The sequence below is a fragment of the Protopterus annectens genome, chromosome 5.part0, assembly GCF_019279795.1.
Source record: "Protopterus annectens isolate FY-2018-M chromosome 5.part0, PAN1.0, whole genome shotgun sequence".
Taxonomy (NCBI): Eukaryota; Metazoa; Chordata; order Ceratodontiformes; family Protopteridae; genus Protopterus; species Protopterus annectens.
This window is the reverse complement of record NC_056735.1, coordinates 903,689,766-903,714,645: the sequence shown is the minus strand read 5'-3', so window position 1 is coordinate 903,714,645 and position 24,880 is coordinate 903,689,766. Positions and strand designations below refer to the sequence as shown.

Here is a 24,880-nt window from a genome sequence, read left to right as displayed (position 1 = left end):
CTCTGGTTCGATTCTCAGCTGGGGTGCCTTCTGTGTGGAGTCTGCATGTCCTCCCTGCGTTCATGTGGGTTTTCTCCGGGTGCTCCGGTTTCCTCCCACGTTACAAAGACATGCATCTGGAGCCTTTCTCCCTGGGCCTCTGCTGAAAATTGGCTTTGTTCTAAGTCGGACTTTCCTGGTTAACAAATGTTAAATAAATAAAAAAAATAAACTTAGAAAGTTGCTAGAATAAAAAGGTCTTATATTAATATGCATTTTCTGAAGCATATAAAGCCTGAAACTCAAATGTCTGTCATTATTTAGTGAACTCACTCCTCACTGATTTGCCACAAAACTTCAGAAAACCAGAATTGTTATGAGGAACAGACAAATTATAAGGCAAACTTCTGGACCCATTCAGTGCTATTCACAGAAGAACACTCTCATTCTCTCTCTCGATCTCTCACACACACAGTCTCTTCTGCTTTCATACACGCATTCACTCACACATGCAGACAGAAACACAAACACACTCATACACATACATACACACACATACACTTTTTTCTGTTTATTTTTTTTACACTCACTAAACAGCAAAAGCACTGCTTAGCGAGTGTAAAGTAATGGCAGCCATTAGTTTTCTTGCAGTCCAAGCTCCACGGCAGGTTGATATAGTGCTGTGAAGTAGCAGAATCATTTTTCAGTGGGCATTACTTGTATATTACTACCCTGCTGGAGAACATTAGCTCTCCAATCAGGGCGCTGATGTACAGCTTGCCCATTCTCTAATATCCCATAATGTATGTACTAACCATTTGAACTGTCATATTAGTTCAGCATGTTAATGATGTTTATACGTCTTGTAATCCCCTCTTTTACAATGTTATCTTCTGTAACTATTACATCCTATAACATCATGTCTGCTTTTATTTGCCTGTATTTGCTCAGGAAGTGTGACCACCATTAATTATTATGATATACGTAATGCAAAATTTTATTATTAAATAATTGGTTTTGTGCAGACCTCTCAAATGTACCGAATTTCTAGGTAAATACCGGTTTTGAGGGCAAAATATTGGGGTGCCACGAATTCCCGCATGGCCCCTTTAATTTCCGATTTTCTTTTCTTTTTTTTTTTCTCCTGACGTCATCAACAGAGTGTATGCGATGATGTCAGCTTTGTCCCCCGGCTCAGGTTTCCTTGTTTAACGGTTTGTTTTCCCGCTTTACTTATTTAATGTCTGACTCTATTTGCAGCTATGCAGTATGCACGGATGGCTCGGCTTCGGCTCCTCCAGGTAAAAAACAGCTTTTGCCTTAAAGCAGGAGAATTAGAGCATGTGTGTAGAAAGGGATGTAATTTGGATGTGAAGAAAAGGCTTTTGTATAAAGAGACTGTTGTTATTTTGAAATATGGGACTTTAAGCCCAGCAGGTATTAATGTGGAATGCAATTGGAAAGTTTTCTTAGCTTAATTGAATACACTTAAGCAATTTATGATAATTGATTGTGCTATATATGCTTGGGCATTGTTTGTGTTTTTTATTCTCCTTTGAAGGCTTACAGCTAAGGCGCTAGGGATGTTTATTAATTTTTTTCTACTTTAGATCCTGGTTGTGTCGTTTTTCTATCTGGCCAGAACTGGTGGATGAGCTTTGTTGTTGCTGTTGTTTGTTTACTTGTCTGCTCAACATGCTTTCCTGGTCACCAACACTATTGTTGGCCACAAAAACATGCTTGCATTCATGTTAGCGTGATGAGCCGCATGCTTATGTGATTAGCCCTACTGCTCATCATGCTGACATGTAAACATTGTGTAGGCTTCACACAAAGTCTACATGATTGTTCATGAATCCCACAGGGGTAGTTGGTCTGCTCATTCGAAATGAAATATTTCTAAATCAAACTGAGGAAAAAAAAATCATTGATAGGAGAAAAAAGTGGACAGACAATGTTGTAAGTCGGTCAAATTAAAATTGGCAAAAAGACTTTTTTTTGTTGTTGAGGTTTAAATGTGGCAGGTTGACTATTGTTAACGGATTGAGCAGAAGTAAATACATTTGAATAATTAGTAAAACATTGATATATCACTCATTAGACTTCAACTCAAGTCTTAAGTAATTGGAAGTCAGCTGCCCTAACAAATGTAAGAAAACTAGCACCCTCACCATGCAAAGAGGTGCAATATCAGGTAACTGCCCTGATACATAAAATAATAATTTGTAGTAAAGTAGAGCTGGATTTAAATGAGGAAGCAAACAGTTATGATGACAGAGCAGATAATGACATGTTGACTTTCAAACAGATTTCTTTATAAATCCAATTATTTTAGTAAATACCTACATTTTCTGGTTGTGCCATCCAGGGCTCTGTTGTAAATGATTGTAACTTACTATATAATTGTGCTAAAAATAATTTGCAATTCCTTTCATCTCCCTTCCAGGAAACATACTACTGGCTTCTTTCACAGCCAGACCTTTTACAGTACAGAACTATTCTGAATAATGGTGGTCTCTCACATGTAAATTAAGCAGTTTGCTTCTATCAATGATAACATTTTGCACTGATTTTTTAATATTTTCTTAGCACAGAAGTTTATTTTTCATCTGATAAAATGTAAAAGGAATGTTTACACTAGGGAATAGCCATTTTAAAATATTTCATACTATTACAATTCTTTCATGTATTAGTCATAAACACATTTTTCATTAAAGCAGATAGTAAATTCAGGAGGTGAGATGGAAAAGTGAAGGATAACTGGGAACTTGCATTTTTAGGAGTGCAACGAGTTGATAGATTTTAAATATACCCTGTAGAGTACTCTGTTAGAAATGTTTAGGGAGAAAATGGGTGTAACTAATAAAATTATTTTTATCTGGGACATAGGATCAGAACTTCCTGTCCTATACCTACAATGCTTACTATTGGACTGCGGTAAGGCCATATTATGTATAATGCTATTGGCTGCCAAATAGATCGTAGGTTTACCCCGGGAATCATCTCTGTGTCACTACTGGACAGAGACACAACATAACTTTGGGCTAGGCTTATAAATGCCCTAGGGCAGTTAGCCTAGTATAAACCTATGAACCTATAAAAGCAGTTTACTAGAAAATAAAAATCAAGCCAATTGTAATTGAAATACGGAATAATGTAAAGAAGATAAAAAAGAGGTAGAATCTTTGGAAAAGGGAAGGAGCATATTATATCAAAATAAATCAAAATCCATTGGCCATGCCTTGTCATAACACTAATAATGGGCTAATTGATGTACCCCTTTCTTAAGAAAGATTGAAATATTTTCATTGGAAGCATGGCTCAGATATTGCATTACAATTGTTTTGAATGCTCACTCTAATGGCTAGTCAGCAGGCATTTTAAACAGTCAGTACGTTTAAACACCAAGCGGTTCATAATGACTAATCAAAGAAAATATCTTTGATGGCCAGTCATGCAAAAAACAATCACTGAAAGTCATTTTCAGTGAGTAGCAAAATTATTTTTTTTGCAGGGAGGCAAGATCTCTCTCCTGACACAACATGATTTATATAAATGTCAACTCCACAGACACACATCAGTGAGGAAAATGCTCCATTAATGTTAATTTTTTTCATTTGCTCAACAAAACATCTTTGCTGTATTGGTATTGAACAAACCACAGTTGATTATCTGTATGACTCCTCCACCAAATTACATTTACAGTTGGTGTGACTGCAGATGACTAACAGTGCTTAAAAGACCCTACTGATCTGCTTCATATTTTATGTAGTGTACCATCTGTGGTAAAAGCAGTATGTTGCTATGCATATGTAGTCAGGAAAATGACAACAAGAAAGATTCAACATAGCAACTTCATGTAGCATTATTGGATATAACTGTAAATCATTTGAAGACACTGTTTAAATATATGAAATAGAACAGCTTTATCAGTTTTACAACATGAGCTTCAAAAATATGTTTCAAATAGTAGTATGTACAGTTTACATTATATACAGTTCATTCATGAATTCAAGACTCCTGATTCGTTAATAACACACAACAAGCGGGTAGGGGTTGGCATAGTGGTTAAGGTGTTTACCTCACAAACACAAGATACAAAGTTTGATTCTCACCTTTAAAAGAGAAATTGGATAAGTTTAAAGATATTCCACGAGGACAACTAACCAAGCATAAACCAGTAAGTTTAGGAGTTGGGATTTGGCATAATGATTAGGATATTCAGCCCACAGATAAAACACCCAGGGCTTTATTCTCACTGAGGCTAGGCTTAGAATAGCCCCCAAGGGCAGCTTATGCTAGTACTTACCTATGAATGTACAAGGATAATGGACTATATTATCACCATACTTATGTCAGTCATTAATATAATCAAATTACATAATCTGTTAAGAGCAATGATAACGTGTTCCGTAATTTTATCTAATTATCTGATAACATTATTCCTGTGATGTCAGAGTACTTGGCTTTACAATGTGCTCTGGTGTATAACAGACATTATACTGTTACACTCTCATAATACTATAGCATACTTTATTGATTGATTTTTACATTTGATCGAGAATGACTGAATCTAAAAACAATGATAATCATAATAAGCAGCTTTCATACTATATAAGGAAACACAGACACAAGTTATTATATTTGTTGTTTATTTATTTGCTTGCATACTTGATTAATTACTTGATTTTGTTGACTAGGTTAGTCCCAAAGGTAAGACCTGCTTTCCGGATTCACTGGAACAGCCATTCATATTAAATAGAGGAAACTTAACCATGGAAAGCAGAAACAAACTGAGGTGACATTGTTATACATATCAATTTATTCTAAGTGTCCAGGAGGAGAAATATTTAAAGATTTGCCTAATAAATTTGTTAAGTATATTATAATATCAATGTGTGGATTTTTAAAAAATATCACAATGAAATTTGGAGTCATAGTGTACACTGATAATTTCATTATCTCAAATATGATGCATTTGAAAATATTAAATATATACTGAATTTCCCAACAAATATGGCTTAACACTCTGGAGGAAATTAAAGTTAGCTGATTTGGGAAGACCAGCTTATAATAGATACTATTCACAAAGTATATTCGGAAAAGACTGTAATGAAGAGACATTGATAGATGTAGTCAAATCAAGCTTTAATGGAAAACGTGGAAGATGGAGATCACCAAGTGTACGTCTCTTTAAGGTTGACATCTACTTAAAATGATAAAATGATATTCTATTGCTTACATAAAATATGTGTTATTATTTCTTTGTAAAATACTAATTATAAAGAATGTTAGGTAAAATATCTAGTTATTTCCAAACATTTAAAAAATGCTGTATTATATATTACATCTGTGCTAGTATGTCATGTGCATTTGCAGAAAAATCAAAAATTGCAAAAATATGTAGAACTGATTTAACAGTTTACAGTCTCATATCAATCTCTTTGTCTTATGTGCAGTCAGGATAAAGTTATTTTCTTAGTAGTTCACTACGGTCTTCTAATAAGTTTACCAGATATCAAATACTGTGGAAACTGACAGTCAGTATTATGAAGCTTCCCTTGCTAAATACCACTCTAAGAAAAAAACAGATGTTGTAGACATCTGGAAGTTAGGAATTTCAGTAATAGAGCTTTCTACTAAAACATAATTGTGTTTCTTTAGTACTGGATTCTATACATGCTTATGAAGCATTTCAACATTCAACTTCTTTAGGTTGTATTTCAGTGCAGAAATCAAAACTGTTTTAGCAATATACCATTCTACAGAAAAAAACGTAAAGCACCATTGAATAATTTGCCTATTTATGAATATGGTTATGCTTCCTTTTGTATGTTTGATCAAATGGAGTTCTCATATAATGAGATTTCAATCTGGCTGCTTCAGAAATTACTGTACCTTGCATTTAAATATTTTATATACATGATAAACTTTGCAAACTCATTACAACCTGTTCTAACTTTGTCGTCCTTGTCCAAAATTGTTAGGTTCTTTGTATCTTTAGCATAGTAGACATTCTGCCTTCTTTGATCCTCTTTAATGCTGGTACATTGCTTGTATTTCCGGGCTCTAGCAACGAGTAAAAATTTTGCAAATTAGACTTTAGACTGCTTCACATTAATAACAGCAATTGTGATAAATCTAAATACTGAACTGAAAAAAATCCTGTAACATAAAATTGGCCTGCAGCAGTCTACAGTTTTTTGATAGCCACATTTCTTTATTAACAACATAATGGTTTGTTTTGCTCAATCTATTTGCCCATTACTCTAAGGATAGTGTGGACTTCAGCAAGTATGTTTAAATTCCTAATGGTTAGTAACACTTTTCGATTCCTAGTTAGAAAATGTCGGGCTGTTATCAATAAATAACTTCTAGAAAGCAGAGTCTCAAAATACTTTATAAAGAACATTTGTAACACTATTTTATTTATGTACAACCTCAGGTTATTTATGGTGATAGATTATGCACTACAAACATGGTTCTTTGTGTACTGAAATAATTCATGTCCTGCCAAATTCTACATTATATCAGAAAAATAATGTGAAAAAAATTAATTTGCATCCTAGCTATGAAAATCTGTATGGGTCACATGTTTCTGTGTGTGTTTCTTTTTTGTATATGTACTTTAGATAACTGTAAAATATTTATTTATTTTTCTTTATATTTGACTGTGCTTAAATATGATTTATGTGTCTTTGCAAACACTGATTGTCGTATTTGGCTAGGAATAATAGATTTATCTGCTTTAAACAATACTAATAGTATAGGGGCCATATTTGTTAATAGCTACACTAAGTGCTGCTATTGTGTTAATGATGTACAATATGGTGCTGCTTTGTACTCTTTAAATGGCTCTGCACATAGTGTAGAGTCTCAAAACAAAGCAAAATGGCAGAATATGCTAATAAAAGCATAAACAGCTGAATTAGATGCTAATTAACCAATCCAACACAGCAGAGCTATTTAGGAAGCTATAAGCAATCATGTACACTCATAGTTCAGTTTTGCCCTGAACACCAAATCTTTTTGGAATTCAGGCATGAATATACTTAGAAAAACAATGTTAGGGGTTATTGATGCTGATATTATGTTATATATGCAAATAGGCTGCAAATCAAGGTGCTGCAGCTGCTATCATACCTCAGTCAAGAAAAAGAAGGGTGTTTAGACACCATCTGACTTGTCATGGTCTGGATGACAACAGAAAACTGTATAGCAATTTCAGGTAGACATGGAAACAGTATAGTAAATATGCAATCTATTCTGCCCTAATCTGAGTCTCAAGGTTGCAAGGGAACATGTTTGGGGAAAAAATAACTGCTTATTTCCATATGCAAGGTATATGCTCCTAAGATGACACACCTGTCTTGTGCAAAGTAATGTCAGTAATACTATATAACTATGATGTCTGTAAAATCCACCTTTGGATTTTGCACAATAATGTGCATCAAGCATTTTACTTTCCCATACATATATGTTGCTATAGCTACATTAAAAATTTGCAAAGGCCAGTATATAGTCATCCATCATTGTCACAGGAATTCCTGCCCCAGAGACTTCACATACTCTAGAACAAACTACCCATTCATGTCAAGCAAAGCAACTCATTGGCCCTCTTTAAGAAAAATCTTGACGACTAGATAGGGAATAGAAAATTCCCCCCAGGGATAACCTCTGTGGCACTGCCTGACAGGGGCACAGGAAAATAATTTTCTTGGGTGGAGAAAGCCAGGGAACCTTTTTGGCTAGGCTTATATAAGCCCCAGGGCCAATAGTCTAGTACCTACCTATGAACCCATAAGGATGGTGATGGGGGAGAATACATGAAGCCAAGCCTAACTCCGAAGAACTGAGTGTGAATTATGGAAACTGTACTGCCTACTTGAACATTCTGAAGTATACCCATTAATGTTGTCCTCCATGTCAGAATTAACATCAATTACAAAAGAAGTAAAAAATTAAAGCTCTATATTATCATGATCAAGTGAATAGCACCCTCCAAGAAAAAAAGTAAAGGAAATGAAAAGAAAGTGTACATGTCACATAAGGAGGACAAAAGTTGGATTACTGAGTACTGCATTGCAGTATTAAACCAAGCAATGTACACTGTTCAACTGCAAATGCGTAATAGTCATCTTGGATGTCCACTTTTGTAGAGGGTGGTCAGTTATATATCATAGGCTTAACACATTTTTGGTCTACAAACATCAAACCCCTGCCATTGCTAAAAAGCAATATAAAACTTGTCAGCAATAAATTACCAAATGGGCATAGACAATGTTCCATAATGTCATGTTACTTTTTTCACAGACTTTTGTAATGTAATAAATAATGGATATACATGCCTATGTTACCAGTAAGGGACAAACAATGTATGCACTAAGCTATGAGTGTATTGTGAAATACAGTCTATCACTATGTTTGAAATACAAGCATTTTGTAAAAAAAAAAAAGGCAAACTGCCTTTGCATCAAGTTAGTTGTGACACTAGAAACATGTTTTGCAAGCAATTAGCAGTATTTAACTCTCTGGATAAACAGTCATACTTGCCATATACAAATTCCTTGCTTACATGATTACCTTGCTATGGTGCAGATTCAGCCCTGTGAGCACTGTAAATATGCAAATAATGTACAAACTCATTAGCATTTACAAATTCTAAAATCTGCACTAAGAGCAGGGAACATAAACATGCTGTATGGATCTACATGATTGCATGCACCCACCCTACCTCTGCAAGCACAAGCTCTGAGAAGTGCTACCTGCTAAGTGCTTCCAAGCATGAATGATTACTTTGACTCCAGTATCAATCAGGATATGTCAGGGAGAAGCTACTGACAAGAAATCTTGTGACTACCATTGATTGACTTATGAAAGGAACATTCGTAACAATGATATGAACTGTTTATGACAATTGTTTCTGCCCATCAAATAACCGTGTCAGCGCAATTCTAAGGAAGTTTGAAGCATATGTTAACTGCAAGACAAAGCACATAGCACTCTTATTAGAGAAGCATAGATCTTTGAACGATGTGCACAAAATAATAGAAGGCAGACAGGTACAGTGTTCACGTGCTTTATTTTATATTGAGGAAAGATTATTTGCCCTGCTGCCAGTATTACAGCCATTCACACATCTAACTGTAAATTACACAGGACAAAAGTCAGGATTGCTTCCATTGCTCCTGTAATGTCAGTTTATACTTTGTCACATATTCACTTTAGGTAAACATTTTTTTTTATCTTCATAGTGTATTGCAGCCATTCACACATCTAAATATAAATTACACAGGACAAAAGTCAAGATTTTTTTCATTGCTCCTGTAATGTCAATTGATATTTTGTCACATATTGAGTATAGGCAAACATTTATTTATCTTCACAGTGTAATGTGTATGACACATAATGATAATAATCTGAACCTTGCTTTGTAAATGCTCTGTTTTCCTGTGGTTCTAATCCAGACATGGTTTTGTTTGTATGAGCATAATGATAATTATTGAATATATGTTCATGTAGAAACACAGCCAAGTTTTGGAAATATCAAAAGTATACATTTTAATTACTCTTTTCAGTATCTTTTCTCTATTTCAGTATCACTGGTACCAGAGTAAACTCAGTAAGACCTAGTTTATTAACACGCAAGTTGAAACTTTTGCCAAAGGGATTTATCAGGCATAGAGACAACTAAAATCTCAACATTAAATACTTTCAAATAAAATAACATGTTCAATTAAACAAATTAAACAATCAGTTAAATAAGCTATTAAACCTGTTTTTTGTAGTTTATTTAATACAGGCTTTAAAGATACATAGCAATTTAGACCAGGAAAAAAATGCACTTTTAAATGGAGTATCTAGTAATACTCTTTCATCTCTGTTTTATGTATTATGTTTCCTCTAAGTAATGATTCCTATTAGGAACTTAAAATTATGATTCACACCTTTCTCCATGTTATGTTTATATACTCCATGTTATGTTTATATAATGCATTAGTAGGTATCTGAGGCTTAATCTCTGAAAGATGCTTACCAATATATTAAATTTCTGGTTCATCTCATCAGTATAATACGTATTACAGTGGGAGCAGAGTGCTAAATATGCCATATTTTTAGTGTCACAGTTACCACATACATTAACTTGATATTCTCTACCATCTGCAAGATGAATAAAGGTTTTACCAGTGTAAATATATTTACAATATACTTTTATTGCTGATAAAGTTCTGATTTGTCAGGGAGATTAAGAAAGATGAGTGTACCACTATAATGCAGTCACACCTCTGAACCTCCCAGTACAAGAAATCTGAACAAACCCATAAATAATGGCAGGACAAATGCCCAGAAATAGGGATCTTTTTATAAATATTGCTCATATAAACTTAAAAAATTGCTTGAATAACATTTTTTGTATTCACATGGATTTTCTGAAGGGTATAAAGTCTAAAACTGAAGTGTTTGATATTTTTTATGACTTCAATTCTCAATGATTTGCACAAAAAAACAAAAGTTTTAAAAGAAACATAAAAAACATGAGGCAAAAATCGGAATATTTGTGAAAATCTGGACAATTCTGGCACTGGTCATTGATAGTTATACCCTATGCTTGAATTAAGTTTTCTTGTCAGCTTTTTTCCTATGTCAGTTATTATTATTATTATTATTCATAGGTTCATACTAGGCTATCTGCCCTAGGGCATTTATAAGCCTAGCCAGAGCGTGTTTGGCTTTCGCCACCCATTTTAAATTAATTTTGCTATGCCCTTTTTTGAAGTTAGTATACTGTGCCTCTGTCTAACAGTGACACAGAAGTGATACCCGGGGTAAACCTATGATCTCCCATCCACTCATCAAGATTCCTCTTGAAGAGAGTCAATGAGGGACTCTGCCTAACCTGGACTGGGATTTTATTCCAGAGTGAAGGGTGCCTCTGGGTTATGAATCTGTCCCTCCAGCATGTCCTATAGGTAAAAAGCTTTACTTGTACCATGATTTTATCACCCCAGATGGGACTCGAACCCACAATCCTTGGTTTAGGAGGCCAATGCCTTATCCATTAGGCCACGGTGGCCTGACATTATTATCATTATTATTATCATCATCATTTATTTTTGTTTTAAATTTTCTAAAGCCTTTTGCTCTCCTTCCTATTAGTAACTGACAAACATAGTCTACCTTTCTAAGGAAAAAAGTGAATAAAATAATTTGGGCTGCCTTCTCTACCACAAACATGCCAGGCAGTAGTGCTTTTTCATCGACACTCTAGACAGTACTAAGTAGAGAAATTCTACCTGTCACATGCCTCTTTCTATGGCATAAGGTAGAAATGTAGTGAGCTTAAAAAAAACGTATAGGTAATGGCAGGATTCGAAACCTGTTTATAGATTATTTTCCAGAGGGAGGTCATAATTGGCATATGACTGTGCTGAGCTGGGAAACCCAAGTAATGCCAGTACTGAGTAAACCTGACAGAAAGATATGTCATTTGAAATTATGTCATTATTAATTGTGTTTGTTGTGTGAAAAATGGAAGCATTTCTGCTGTTACCTGCACCTATTTTAAATCCCCATGTCATTATTTAAACTCCTGATATTGTTTTTTCATAAATTATATTAGTGATGAGGCAAGGAGATGTGAAAGGGATAAATATGTCAGCATGGTGCACTAGTAGCACTGCTCATTGTTAGATATAAACTTTGATTCATTCAGTGTTTCTTTAAATTGTCATCCAAAAAATTTTTGCAAATTTTTAGGTGATAATGCATTTTGCAGTTGCATGCCTCTTGGCAGTGGGCAATCAACTTTCAAGCTTAAGGAAAAAGGTGAAGAATTTAATTTGTCCTGCCTTCAATAGTGCAAAACAGTCTGATAACAGTACACAACTGTCAGCAAACTGGATAGTGATGACTGCAGAGAATGCGTATGACAGATGCCGAACTCTGAGGCACAATGTATAAATGAAGTGAATGGAGAGAAATAAGACATGATGCAGTGCTTGAATACTAATTAGAGATTATATTGCAATTATTCTTAATATGTATATATTTTTTAAATGTATAATCCACAATTGTACACTGTTCAGCAGTGCACAAGCAGGATTCATTACTGAAGGAAAAAAATGAACAATTTGATTTATGTTGCTTTATGTAACACAAACATGCAGGAGAACGGTGTGAAAAACGTCAACATTCTGGATATTAACTTTGTGAATAAATTCCACATCTCAGATAGCTATTCCTGTGGTACAATATGTAATTGAATTGAACTGATAAAAATAACACAGGTGATGCAGGTATCAAATACAGTTAATTGTTAACTTATCAGAGTGAGTTAGGAATACATATTTATATTTTATCACTGCATTTTTGTGTAAAACTCAGCTTTTCTCAGTATCGCTAACAATATGTTAGCAGTTGTCTGTCCACTTTCACATTATTTGTCATTAATAATGTGCTCCACAAAGTACATTTCTGATGTTGCAAGGAAATGTGAGAAGGATGATAGTGTCACACAAATGCACCTCTTGCTCTGATCATTGCTACATATACTCATTGATTGAGTTAATTTCACTGTCAGCTCTATTCTCTCTCAGATATTTATTTCTAATGCCTTTTTCATTTACTCTGTGCTCAGAACCACAAAAGCATGAATCACTGCCTAAGGAAAAAAGTAAAAAATTTAGTTTAGGCTGCCGTCTGTAGCACAAACAAGCCTGACAGTGCTGTGCAGCCACCAGAACTCTAGATAGTACTCAGTGAAGAAAATACACCTCTCAGGTAACTTCCTCTCTGGCACAAGGTTTAAGTGCAGTGATTTTAGATTAAGAACATGTGACAGATGGTTCAAATCCAGCTAAAAACAGTTTTACAAAGGTTGTCAGAATGTCATTTCTCACTATATTTTGATTAGGAATGTAAAACTAAAGACAAATGAGAATGATAAATAGGTTTCTTGCAAGCAATGTATCAGTAATGCTTGCATAACTGAAATTTTCTATTTAGCATATATCATTAATAATTCACATGTAACATCAAGCTAATGTGTGTACAATTTTTTAAACAAGACAATGATGATATTTAATTTAAAATACACTTGTATACATATTTATTTATTATTTGTTAACTCGGAAAGTCCAGCTTGAAACAAAGCCAATTTTTAGTAGAGGCCCAGGTAGAAAAGTTCCAGATGCATGTCTTTGTAACATGGTTGGAAACCAAAGCACACCTACATAAATGCAGGGAGGACATGCAGACTCTGCACAGAAGGCACCCCAGTCAAGAATTGAACCAGAAAACCTATTGCTGTTAGGTGGCAACACTACTGCTGCACCACTGCACTACACTGCAACAGGTGCAATACTTTTTTTATAATCATCATGGCTTATCAAATATCTTAACTATGTGTTTAGGACATGAAGTAAGTATGTCTGATGAAGTGGCTTGGTCCACGAAAGAGCTCACCGTTTGTTTATTGTGGAAATAAATTTTTGTATTTTTTTACTTCGCAGCTTTGGTCTGTTGCTTCCAGTGTTTTTATGCTATTTGACTGGATTTTGGAAGCACAGTTTACCTTAACCACTTATTTTTTGGTTTTGCTCATACCCCAACCATTATTACGTAGGTCACGTAACTCCATCTGTTTGAACTATCTGACCCATAACCTGTCTTTGATATGGCATGTATCTAACCAGCTAATGCAGTTATTTTCTATGTTTTCATATATACAATATGTATGTATGTATGTATATATATATATATATATATATATATATATATATATATATATATATATATATATATATATATATATATATATATATATATATATGTATATATATATATATATATATATATATATATATATATATATATTTTTTTTTTGTATTGTACAGCTGCAAAGGAAATAGCAGCAAGCAGTGAAATACCCCAGGAGAGATTAAGTTGCCTTAGAGAGGCATAGGGTAAGTATGCCTCAAGTCCAGATGCAAGCCAGATAATGATTTCCAGGACATCAGTCACTAGCATCTTGAGCAGGCATAACTCAACCTTGGTATCAGTCGTGCATTCCTTCCCCAATAACCCTTGCTGTTTGCATTAGGCAAAGAGAACAATAGCTTAATGGTGTGTGGGTTCAATATCCAGAAGTCGCTGTTAGTTTTTATTACAAGACAGTATTTCTGAAATATTAACAGCAATAATATGTCAGGAAAATGTCAAATTGCAATTATCAAGTTTGAATACATATATCCTATACATCATAGGGAAATAAAGCCTGCTCTTTTTTATATCCTAAAAGTGACATTTGTTTATTTCATGACACATTAATACCTTCACATCATATGTGGATATGGCAAAGGTGTACAATACTAAAATGTCGTAATTGTTTCTGCATTGCCAAAACATAATGTGGCATGCCATGGTTATAATTATCTCTTTTTTGTGTAATCCCATTTCTGTCATTCTTTATTTTTTAACATTCTGTTGTTTGCCTATTTTACTGTTGAAAATAAAATTACCAACTGCACAAAGAGGAAGACTGACCACTGCAGCTCAGCCTGCCATACTTCCACAGATGGCAGCACAGACACTCAACACTTCTGGTTCACAACCTGTCACAACCCCTGACCTACCTGCTCCACCTGCATCAGGTAACTCTGCCCTAGCTGCTGTTGCAGTGATACACTCCAGGAGTAGTATCAGTGGAGTTGATAATTTTATCACCCAGCAGGAGCTGACAGGGCAGGTGTAGAATATCATGGAGAGGCCTCAGTGCACTTATCAACAGGGTTGAAGAATTCCTGTATCAGATTGCAAAAATGATGCCACATCCGGCAATGACTCATGTAGCTGATACAGGAGATAATGATGACAGTCCTGAGGGTGAGGACTAGGTTCTCACTGTTTCCAAGCTGGACGTGGGTTCACCTCTGATGTCTCCTACCTATCTCCAGTCATGGTGCTTCCCAACTTTTTGTGTCCATCACCATCCCTGTCTGTCTGTCTTGTATGTCCTGTATATCTGTACATGCTTCCTAACCTACCCTATATTCTCATTCCTAAGCACCTTCCACAGCATTTTTCTCTCTCCAAAAAAATGAGCATCTGTCCCAAAAGAAAAAAAATATGCCCCATACATAGCTCTCCACTTTGCCTATGTTTCATCTTGACACACTTGATTTGGTCCAGTTGGCCATACACCATTATTCTGCTGTTTTCGCCAAAATCTGGTACGATGACTCTCAAAACTATGAAATTATATGTACAATTATGCATTTATCTTGTGAGGAAGTGGATATCTATGGTGCCCTTCCACCACCCTCCTGCAAATTCCTGTATCATTTCTCCTGTATCCTACTGTGTGCTTGTCAACCCCATTTTTACCACTGTAATACCCACTCCTTTTAACAGATTTAGTATGGGCAAAAAATGCATTCATACACAACACACATGGCCAGAAATAGCCTATGAAAAAGCCTTCATTTTATGCCTTCAGATTTGTGCAGAGGTTGACATTGAGTGATGGGGAACTTTGTTTGACTTCCTACTGAAAAGCTGAAGATTTCAGTTTCAGCAACTGTTGTCTGGTTAATTTTGGTGCAAATATGCTTAAATCCACTGTGCTATTGGAATACAGAGTAAACGCAGACTAAAGGCAGTACTGTGAAACAGTTGCTGTATTGGTTCTTATGCTGCTGGATGTGATGGACTAGAAGTTATTATGTTGTATGTTGAGATAATTACTCTTTGGGTAGATTGATGTCTTTGCATTGTGTTATGGGTTTATGTACAGCTGTAGATCAAATTATTTCATGACATTTTAGATTCCTATCATATAGGAGCTAACAATAGCAGCCAAAGCAATAGCATACCCATTTTCAATACTAATAAACAGATCTATAGTTGAACACCAGATCCCAACCATGTGGAGGACTTCCCATATAATTTCATTTCATAAAGGCAGATACTGTACTGACCTAACCAAGTACCGTCCTATTGCTATCCTACCCCCACTGTCCAAAATATTAGAGAATTGTCCAGACACAGCTCATACGCTACCTGCAAACAAATAACCTATTAACTCAGTTGCAACATGGTTTCTGCCCACATCATAGTACTACCATTGCCCTGTTATATTTTACCAACACAATAAACCAACATAGAAATAACCACAAATATGCATCCTCAATTTTCTTAGACCTATCAAAAGCCTTCGATATTGTCTCCCACAGCAAACTCCTAACCACGCTCACATCACTAAACTTTTCTAAATCTGCACTTGACTGGTTCCAAGACTATTTAACTGGATGCCAGCAAGCAGTACAATGGCAAAGTGATCTATCACCCTTTCTACCCACCGCTATAGATATACCCCAGAGTTCTATATTAGGTCCCCTCCTTTTCTCACTTTTCACAAATAACCTCCACACCTCAGTCCCACATGCAACTCTAATTCAGTATGCCGATGACTCCACTGTAATTTGCACTACCCCTACTATTCAAGAATTATAAGTGCTCACTCAACATTCATTTCTTGCAATTGAAACCTGGCTAACCAACTCCCACCTTATGCTCAACCCCAGCAAAACAAATCCAACCAAAGCCAAAATACCTCCCTCCTCATTCTCTATCGAATCTGTCAACAAAACCAAAATCTCTGCCACTGCTCATACTAAGCTATTCAGTGTTGAAATAGACAATAATATGAGGTTTGATCTCCACATATCCCAAGCAACAAAAAAGTCCACAAAAAACTAGGTACTCTGTACAGGAATAAATATTATCTCACAGACAGCACAAAAGTCACAGCAGCTCAAACACACTTGATCTCATTAGGAAATCAGACCTTGCAAAACTTGAAACGTTACAATAAAATTGCTAGATTTGCTACCAACTCAAACTCAAGAACCCATCACTGTACAGCACTTAAGCAACTCAACTGGCTTGAGTTGCCTCAACTACTACACTATACCCAACTAACCATCGTCCACAAGCTACTCCATCAGAATGAAAAGACACCTGCCCTAAATAATCTACTACAACCATACTCCAGTACCAGAATTTTAAGATCCAATAATAAACACATGATAAAAGTCTCTAATGCTAATAATCAGGCAGGGGAATCCCTCTTCTCCAAATGTATAGCTAAATTATGGAATACCTTACCTCTTAATGTAATATCTATCACAACCACACGTCATTTTAAACCTTTACTAAAAATCATCTATTCAAAAACTGGATATGTCCATGTATGGCTCCTGGTCAATCTAGTTACTGCCAATGTTGATACTATATGGGCTCAAATTTGTTTTTATCATGTACATATAAACAAAAGTATGCTGGATTATGTGTTAATCATCCATCTGTCTCAAACTATATATTTAACTGTCTTCTATGTCCTATTGTACCTTAAACATTAATTGTACTATTGTTGTATTTTGCTGTCTTTTATTGTGGAGCTTTTCTCCCCAGGCCTCTGCTGAAAAAGGACATGTCCAGTCGGACTTTCCCGGTTAACAAATGTAAAATAAATAAATAAATAAATAATAGTTTAGTCTAAACATCCACATTTCTCTCTATTTATAACATTCAATTAAGATACCATTTGAATAGTGCAGCAAGACATAATTTGCGATAACATTACAGCCCTAACAGGCTGACATTTTAAGCCAGTGTTAACCTGTTTATATCTTCATGTTGGTTGCACTCTCCTACCCCTTATTTCTCCCTATAGCAAGCACTTTATTGTACAGAGGATGACAACTGAATAATGATTTAATAAGAGTAAAACACCATGCAGAGGTTCCTACATGTCCCACAAAACATATTGTTGCTACTCCTCTCTGCATCTGTCTCTCCCTCTCCCTGTTTGTCTCTTCTGTTTCAGTAAGTTGTCACTTTCCTTCAATTGTGCTATTTAAATGGCATGAACTAATAATTTCTTTGTGGTATGATGAGTTCATGCTCATGTGTGTAGACATATTTTTGACTACTTTTAAGGGTTCTAATCCAGGTACTAGCTAAGTGTTACTGACTCTTTTTGTTCGACTATTTTATGTGTACCTGTTGGCTACATATTGTTATGAGCCACCATTATCCTGCTTCTGTCATAAGCTTCTTTATCCCTGCCTCCATCTCACCCCATTGATGTATCTTCCACCATCTATGTCATTATTCTTCTACCTCTGCATTTGCACAATGTCTGGTGCCAGGCACGAACTGTAACTAAGGCTACATGGAAGTGTATAGCTTATCATAATGTCTTGTGAGGTTTTGCCTTCTGCTGCATTACTCTGGTGCACAGAGACCACAGACTACTGTTAACTGAGCTTGGCAATGCTGCTCTTCTGGCAGAGAGTAAAAACAAAAAACAAAAAAACAAGAAATAATTTATAGTTTAGGTTGCACACCATTTGAATGTCTGTATTAAATCTTGACAAGTTATCTTGATTTGGAAGAGATGTTGACTCAGTTAATTCAGTCTGTTAATGTATGTCTGATCTCCAATGGTTACACTTGCAACTGTGTTAAAAGTTTGGTTAATCTATTCACACAAAATCCATCATTGTTATTCTGCTGTGCACTGTCCTATGTAAAAATGTCTATTTGTTTTGTCAATGCCCATTGTGCAAGCATGGGACAAGACAAATGTGCAATTATTCCAGAATGAAGTAACAGGAAAGTTTGAATGATAACTACTGCTTTATAACTGTGATTTTCTTTGGTATCCCATACTGTGAAAATGTAGATGACCTTCAGAGTAATGCACTGTATATGAAGACAGCATCTAAATCTTAGTAGAGAAGTCTGCAATTGCATGGGACAATCACAATGCTGTTACTTTGCCCTGTGCACACATATAGATTTGTCCCAAAACCTGTGATGCACAATAGCATATGTTCCAAACAGTAGATTTTTTAAAAGTGCAACTTTTTTTGATTATTAAATTCAGACTTCTCCTGCAATGCTTGTGACTAATACTGTGATCACAACATTGTGTAATTACGGAGGCAGACTTTTCAATGCTCATTGTGAAAAACGTGTGTGTGTGTGTGTGTGTGTGTGTGTGTGTGTGTGTGTGTGTGTGTGTGTGTCTAATGTTTGCATCCACTTACCCTGAGGGAAATTCGTTTAACTTTACAAACTGCTCCCTTATCCCACTTTTAACAGAAACATCCTTTCTGCAACACACTGATTATGTCATCCTGTCTAAAGGGCACTTGCTTGTAACCAATACTGTGCTCTATAGATTGTATAACTAGATAGGTAGGAGGTTCAAAGCTCAATGTAGGGGTCATGAGTCTGTGTGTGAATGGAGGTTATATAGAGTCAGGTGAACACTTTCTCCAATATAGCTGTGTTCAATCAACTTCCACTCTGGAGAAACATTTTAAACTGCTAGATGATTCCACCATTCCCTTATCCCACAAATTGCAACAACTTCTTCTCTGCAACACATTGATGAGGTCATTCGTTTTAAATTGCTCTCTCATACTTTAAAAGTCAGACTTCTGCTATGATGCTTGCATTTCTTACACTCTTCTCTAGAATATGTAAATAGATGAGTAGGAGATGTGTGTGTGTGTGTGTGTGTGTGTGTGTGTGTGTGTGTGTGTGTGTGTGTGTGTGTGTGTGTGTGTGTGTGTGTGTGTGACTGTAAATTAATTCAGAATTGCTTTACACATATTTGCAGTGGCAATGTTTACATATCAAGATGGCTTGAAAAGTCACTGCACCACACACATCTCCATGGCAATACACTGCTGATGTCATCCCTGCATAGATGCTGTATGCTTCACTTGTACTGTGGTGCTGGCTGCTGACTGTACTCTATAGACTGTGTAACTAGATAGGTAGGTGGTTCAAGTCCATCCTTGCTTAACTAGTGTGGCTGTTATTACTGTTTGTCTTTTCTGTTTCAGTAAGTTGTCACTTTCCTTCAATTGTGCTATTTAAATGGCATGAAATAATAATTTCTTTGTAGCATGATGAGTTAATGCTCATGTATGTAGACAGATTTTTGACTACTTTTAATGGTTCTAATCCAGTACAGTTGGCTGCCTCACAACCACCATTATGTACACTTTCACTTATGAGAGGTATTTACAGTAACACAGTATTAAACTAGAAAATTCTAACTTTCCCAGGGAAAACAAAATTTTGGCACCACAATAATTGCATAATGGTTCCATAACTGCATTATCTCACAGCTGTAGTGCGACTTCTCCTGTGTTGCGTAACTTTGATGCTGTACTTTGTACATTCAGTATGTACATAGGTAGAAGGTGTGAGTCCAGTAGTGAGAGTGTCTTTCACTCTAATACTATGTAGACTACTCTTCAAATACATATATGATGTGTAACTGCAGAGTGTTATTGTGCACTTCAACCACTTTTTAGCATAAACATCCAGCTAATAAAAAAAGCTGACGACATCCATTCAACTTTGTACTGTCACACTTGTTTCACAGCATGTCATGTGGTGCTTATAAGTCACACACTAATCTATACCTTGGGATATTAGTTCAAATTGAGCAATTACTGCTCAGACTATGTCAGTCTTGCTGTGACTGTACATGTTGCTAACACTACTGGCAAATACATCTGCTGTGTACATGTATATATATATATATATATATATATATATATATATATATATATATATGTGTGTGTGTGTGTGTTGATTCCTTTTTCATAAAGCTATGATAATTTCAAACATAGCAATGCTTCTCTTCAGACTAATGATGATATGTGATTAAATTTTCCTTACACAGCACATGTAGTAAGCATCATCCTGTGGCATGAGGGATTGAGACAATATTCTTTATGTTGCCATCTTACTACAGCATTTACAAGCGCACATATCCCTTGCATAAATAAAATGATGTAATGCCTTGAAATGCTGACATATCTCACAAGTGTAGTAATACTTCTATCTGCCACATTAATTCTCTACCATATCATGTATTTTCTCTAGTAAAATTGTCAGGTGTTCAAAACCCACATTCAGTGACTGTTAGCATTGTGTGGCCTTATACTGTAAAGTATGAATGCATCCACCACAGTTATAATGTGTCCATTTAGAGAAGAAGAGGCCTCCCTCATCACTTTAATCTCAAAGGGATCATTTGCAGCATAATCATATGATGTAATGACTTAGCCTAGGTGGAGTGTCACACTTGTGTTACGACTTCCTCTGTGGTGCTTGTGTTTCATTCATATGTCATTAGTCAGTAGACTTACATAGCATGCTGTTCAATTCCTGAAAAGGGCAACATAATATGAAGGCACTGATGTTACACACAAAAAACATTGTTTCTAATTATTTGTATTCATTTTTATATTGGACAATGACATATAATCACATGTTGTGATTGCATGGCAATGAAATGGTTATTTGGGGTATGTCATGTGGTGAGTGCTCCTGTGACACTTGCATTGAGTACTGGTTTATACAGTATACCTACACAGATAGAATGTGGTTCAGTTGTGGGACAGTGGTTCTACATAATGGAAACAGCTTCCTTAACAAAGAGGCATTGATATTTTTTGAACTGCTCACAGTTGTGTGGACAGTAACATATGTAGCTCCTTTTCAGCATTCTGATTAAATCAGATTCTTCAAATTATATTTGAAACACCTTTCTTACTGCACACTTTGATTTCAGTTTTTTGTGACTGCCTCTATTTCTATCTCCTGTGGCAGATGAAGCCAATACAGAAGTCTGTAGAGTGCCTAGTATCATAGAAAGGGTGCTGAATCCATTAACATCTGTCTGTCAAACAACTACCTCAGACAGCAGTGGCTTACACACAAACAGTAGTTATGCCACAGACAGAAGGCCATCCTTTTCAGGCTATTGTCCTACAAGATAGGGCATCCATTACCCTTATGATAGGAAAGTGCTGTAAGTCTTGCAAGGGTGTTCTTCATGACACAACTGATATGCATATTTCTGTGGCATCCATGATTAATATGCTTCTCTCTGATATCTGTCCTGATGCATTCAAAAATGACATGATGCAAATGTTTATAACATCATTCACTGCTCACAGGTGTTACTTATTTCCAAAAAAAGTATGTTCTGTATTGCATGTCTTCATCCAAACATTTTTATTACTGCAATTGTTTGCTTCACACTAAACATCTTTATAGCATATAACGGCTTCCATAAAATATTTCTTACTGTATGGCATGCTGCAAGGCTATCAAGAAGTGTGACTGGTCCTCTGTTATGACACTTTCTTATGTGTTGGTGCTGTTGAATTGCTATTATGTTATTGGTGCTGTTGAATTGCTATTATGTTATTTTTCCCTGTAATTCCATGTGAGCATGCCCAGTATAATCATGTCTGAATTGTGTGCAAATTACTAGTGAAAACTTGAAATCATGAAATATCATTCGAGCTGTGTTTTCATTTGTCATTTAAGCTTGTTGCTAGTCCTATTAGATTACCATTTAGTATTTAAATGACTATACAACACATGGATGCCAATAACAGTTGTTGTCGAAGACATGTCTCTTTCTGATGTGCATGATTCAGCAGCTCTGAAGTTCATTTGCTCTTGTGTATACATGCTGAAGTGGAGAATACAGCAGTGGTGTCAGCTAGCATACATAAATTCCTGTATATACATCTCATACACAATAACTGCAGTCTATGTATTTACCCTGTAATGCATCTTCAGTCTTTGCCAACTGTTATCTCATATCAGCATTTTATTAACATATATATCACATTAACTCCCCTTTGTCACACTGTAGCTTTATATATCTCTCAAATCCTTTGTTAGCATGCCTATTTTTATTTATGTGCACAAGTCAGGTATTGTCATGGAAATTAATTACAGTTAGATCAGTATGGCAGTATTTATGCTAGAAATATTTCACTCACACGCCATCATATTTGCTTGCAGTATCTGAGTACACTTTCCACATTCCTCTTCCCCTCTTAATTGCTTCTACAGTACAACCAATGTTATTTGTGTACAATTCTCGCATTTCACGTCCCTTCTTCAGAATTCTTTCACTGTACTTGCCCTTAACATTTCTGCACTACAGTGTGTACTCATATATTAAGTTTGCCTATAGGAAAGCCATTTTGTTTACATTCTTTCCATGGCTGCAGGCACTTTTGTTGGCCATGAAAAGTTGCTTGCAAATGTGTAGGCATCATGAGCAGCATTGATATCTGATTAGTACTAATGTTCACTGTGCCAACATGCTTAAATCAAGTAGGCTTAGCATGAAGCATATACAATTGTTAATTAATTCCACTGCAATTGTACAAATTTAGGTAATGCAGGCATTTGATCTGGACTGTCATTCTTTATGACTCCTTTCAACAACTGCATTTCTTAGTTTTCTCTAATATCTTTGATAAACTCATTTAATTTATCAGAAGACAGAGGTAGCTGTGGAATAACGTAGTGAACATCCAGATCTTTTCTAGCAGCTCTTCTTTTAACTTATGGTAAAAACTTTGATGACAAAACTGAAATGACTGTAAGGTCTACATTGTTCAATAGTGCATCACATTAGTTGTGACACTGATTTAACAAAGAGAGAAGGAGAGAGAGAGAGAGAGAGAGAGAGAGAGACAAGAAGAATACAGCATCTGCCATCAACATTATGTGAACTGTAAAAGAAAAGGAAGGAAGTATTTTAGTGTACTAAAGTCAAGTTGAATGCTAAATATGTACTACATTTAGCTGATTAAAATGCATTTTTCTGGAGAAGGAAAGTTTTGAGAAATTGTTTTTGTCATGTTAGGTTTAGGTAGCCTACTCTAAGAAAATTAAGAAATTAAGAAATTTGCTTGTGTTGATATACAAATTTATTGGGGCAGAAAAAATTGACTTCATCAGCAAAAGAAAGGTGTGTGTGTGTGTGTGTGTGTGTGTGTGTGTGTGTGTGTGTGTGTGTGTGTGTGTGTGTGCAGGAGTCTAAACGTAGTCATGTATGTTTAGTATGATATTGTTGAGTCAAGAATGGTCCTAGATATTGCATTATTTTGGACAATTAATGACAAGAAGAGAATTTAATATTTTTAAATGCAAAGTAGTTTAGACTGAGTCTTGATGAGTGACAGTGAAAGTTCATTAAAAATGTATTACAGAATTGCAGCAATGGTATTCAATCTCACTTAGAAGATTCACTGGCAAACATGCTCATTATTAAGTAAAATTAATCCTGCATTGCTGTGAAAATGGAAATGTGTTAAAATGTGTTGTATAGTCTATCTATATCAGATGAATATAGGCATTAGATATGTAGAAATACAATGTTTTGTCATTTTAATTTAACTGTAAACCAAGTAAATAAATAAATAAATAAATATAAGCTACTTTGTTAACTGTGTCTTCATGTAAAGCTTTATGTTTAATTGTCATAACTACCTGCTATGTGCAAACTTTTTTTTCCCTCCTCCATGTTTGTCTCTCTTTCTCCCTAAAGTGCCCTGCTCCCCATTGCGCTGTTTCTGATATAGTCTCTAAGAACCTACCTACCTGGTGACAAAGGACCCTATTGAAATACCTGCGGTCTCATCTAACAGCCTTATTTTCCCTGCACCCTCTCTCAAGGAAGCAAGAAAGTATGTGGTTGTCTAAGTCCTGCTTGTAAAGCTGACTACCATCTACTATTGCTTCAGAGGTTTTAATGTACACTACGAGCCTGAACAGCCAGCAGCCTTTACTGCCCTTCTATCTACCCTGTATCCAACAAACCTCTTCTACTTTATAATAAACCCCTTTACTAGCTATCACTCCTTCCCTAGTTCTAAACCAGCTAGCTCCCTTACATACTTACCTGCAATACTAGATCTGCCAACTACGTGGCACCCTTATCCCATCCTTTATCTCCTGCTTATCCCTCTGTATTTCTTCTGTAATTACACTA

At 35.6% G+C, this 24,880-nt stretch overlaps 1 protein-coding gene across 1 annotated transcript in view; it reads right to left on the bottom strand.

Moving 5' to 3' along the window:
• Positions 1–22,981, bottom strand: part of LOC122802288 (olfactory receptor 52K2-like) — a 94,908-nt gene extending 71,927 nt beyond the window's left edge. Inside the window, exons 1-2 of the mRNA XM_044071937.1 lie at positions 22,875–22,981; positions 5,878–6,048 (exon numbers count right to left, since the gene is read on the bottom strand). Of these exons, the coding sequence (XP_043927872.1) occupies positions 5,878–6,048; positions 22,875–22,981 (278 nt within the window). The remainder of the gene's footprint in view (positions 1–5,877; positions 6,049–22,874) is intronic.
• Positions 22,982–24,880: the final 1,899 nt, after the last annotated feature.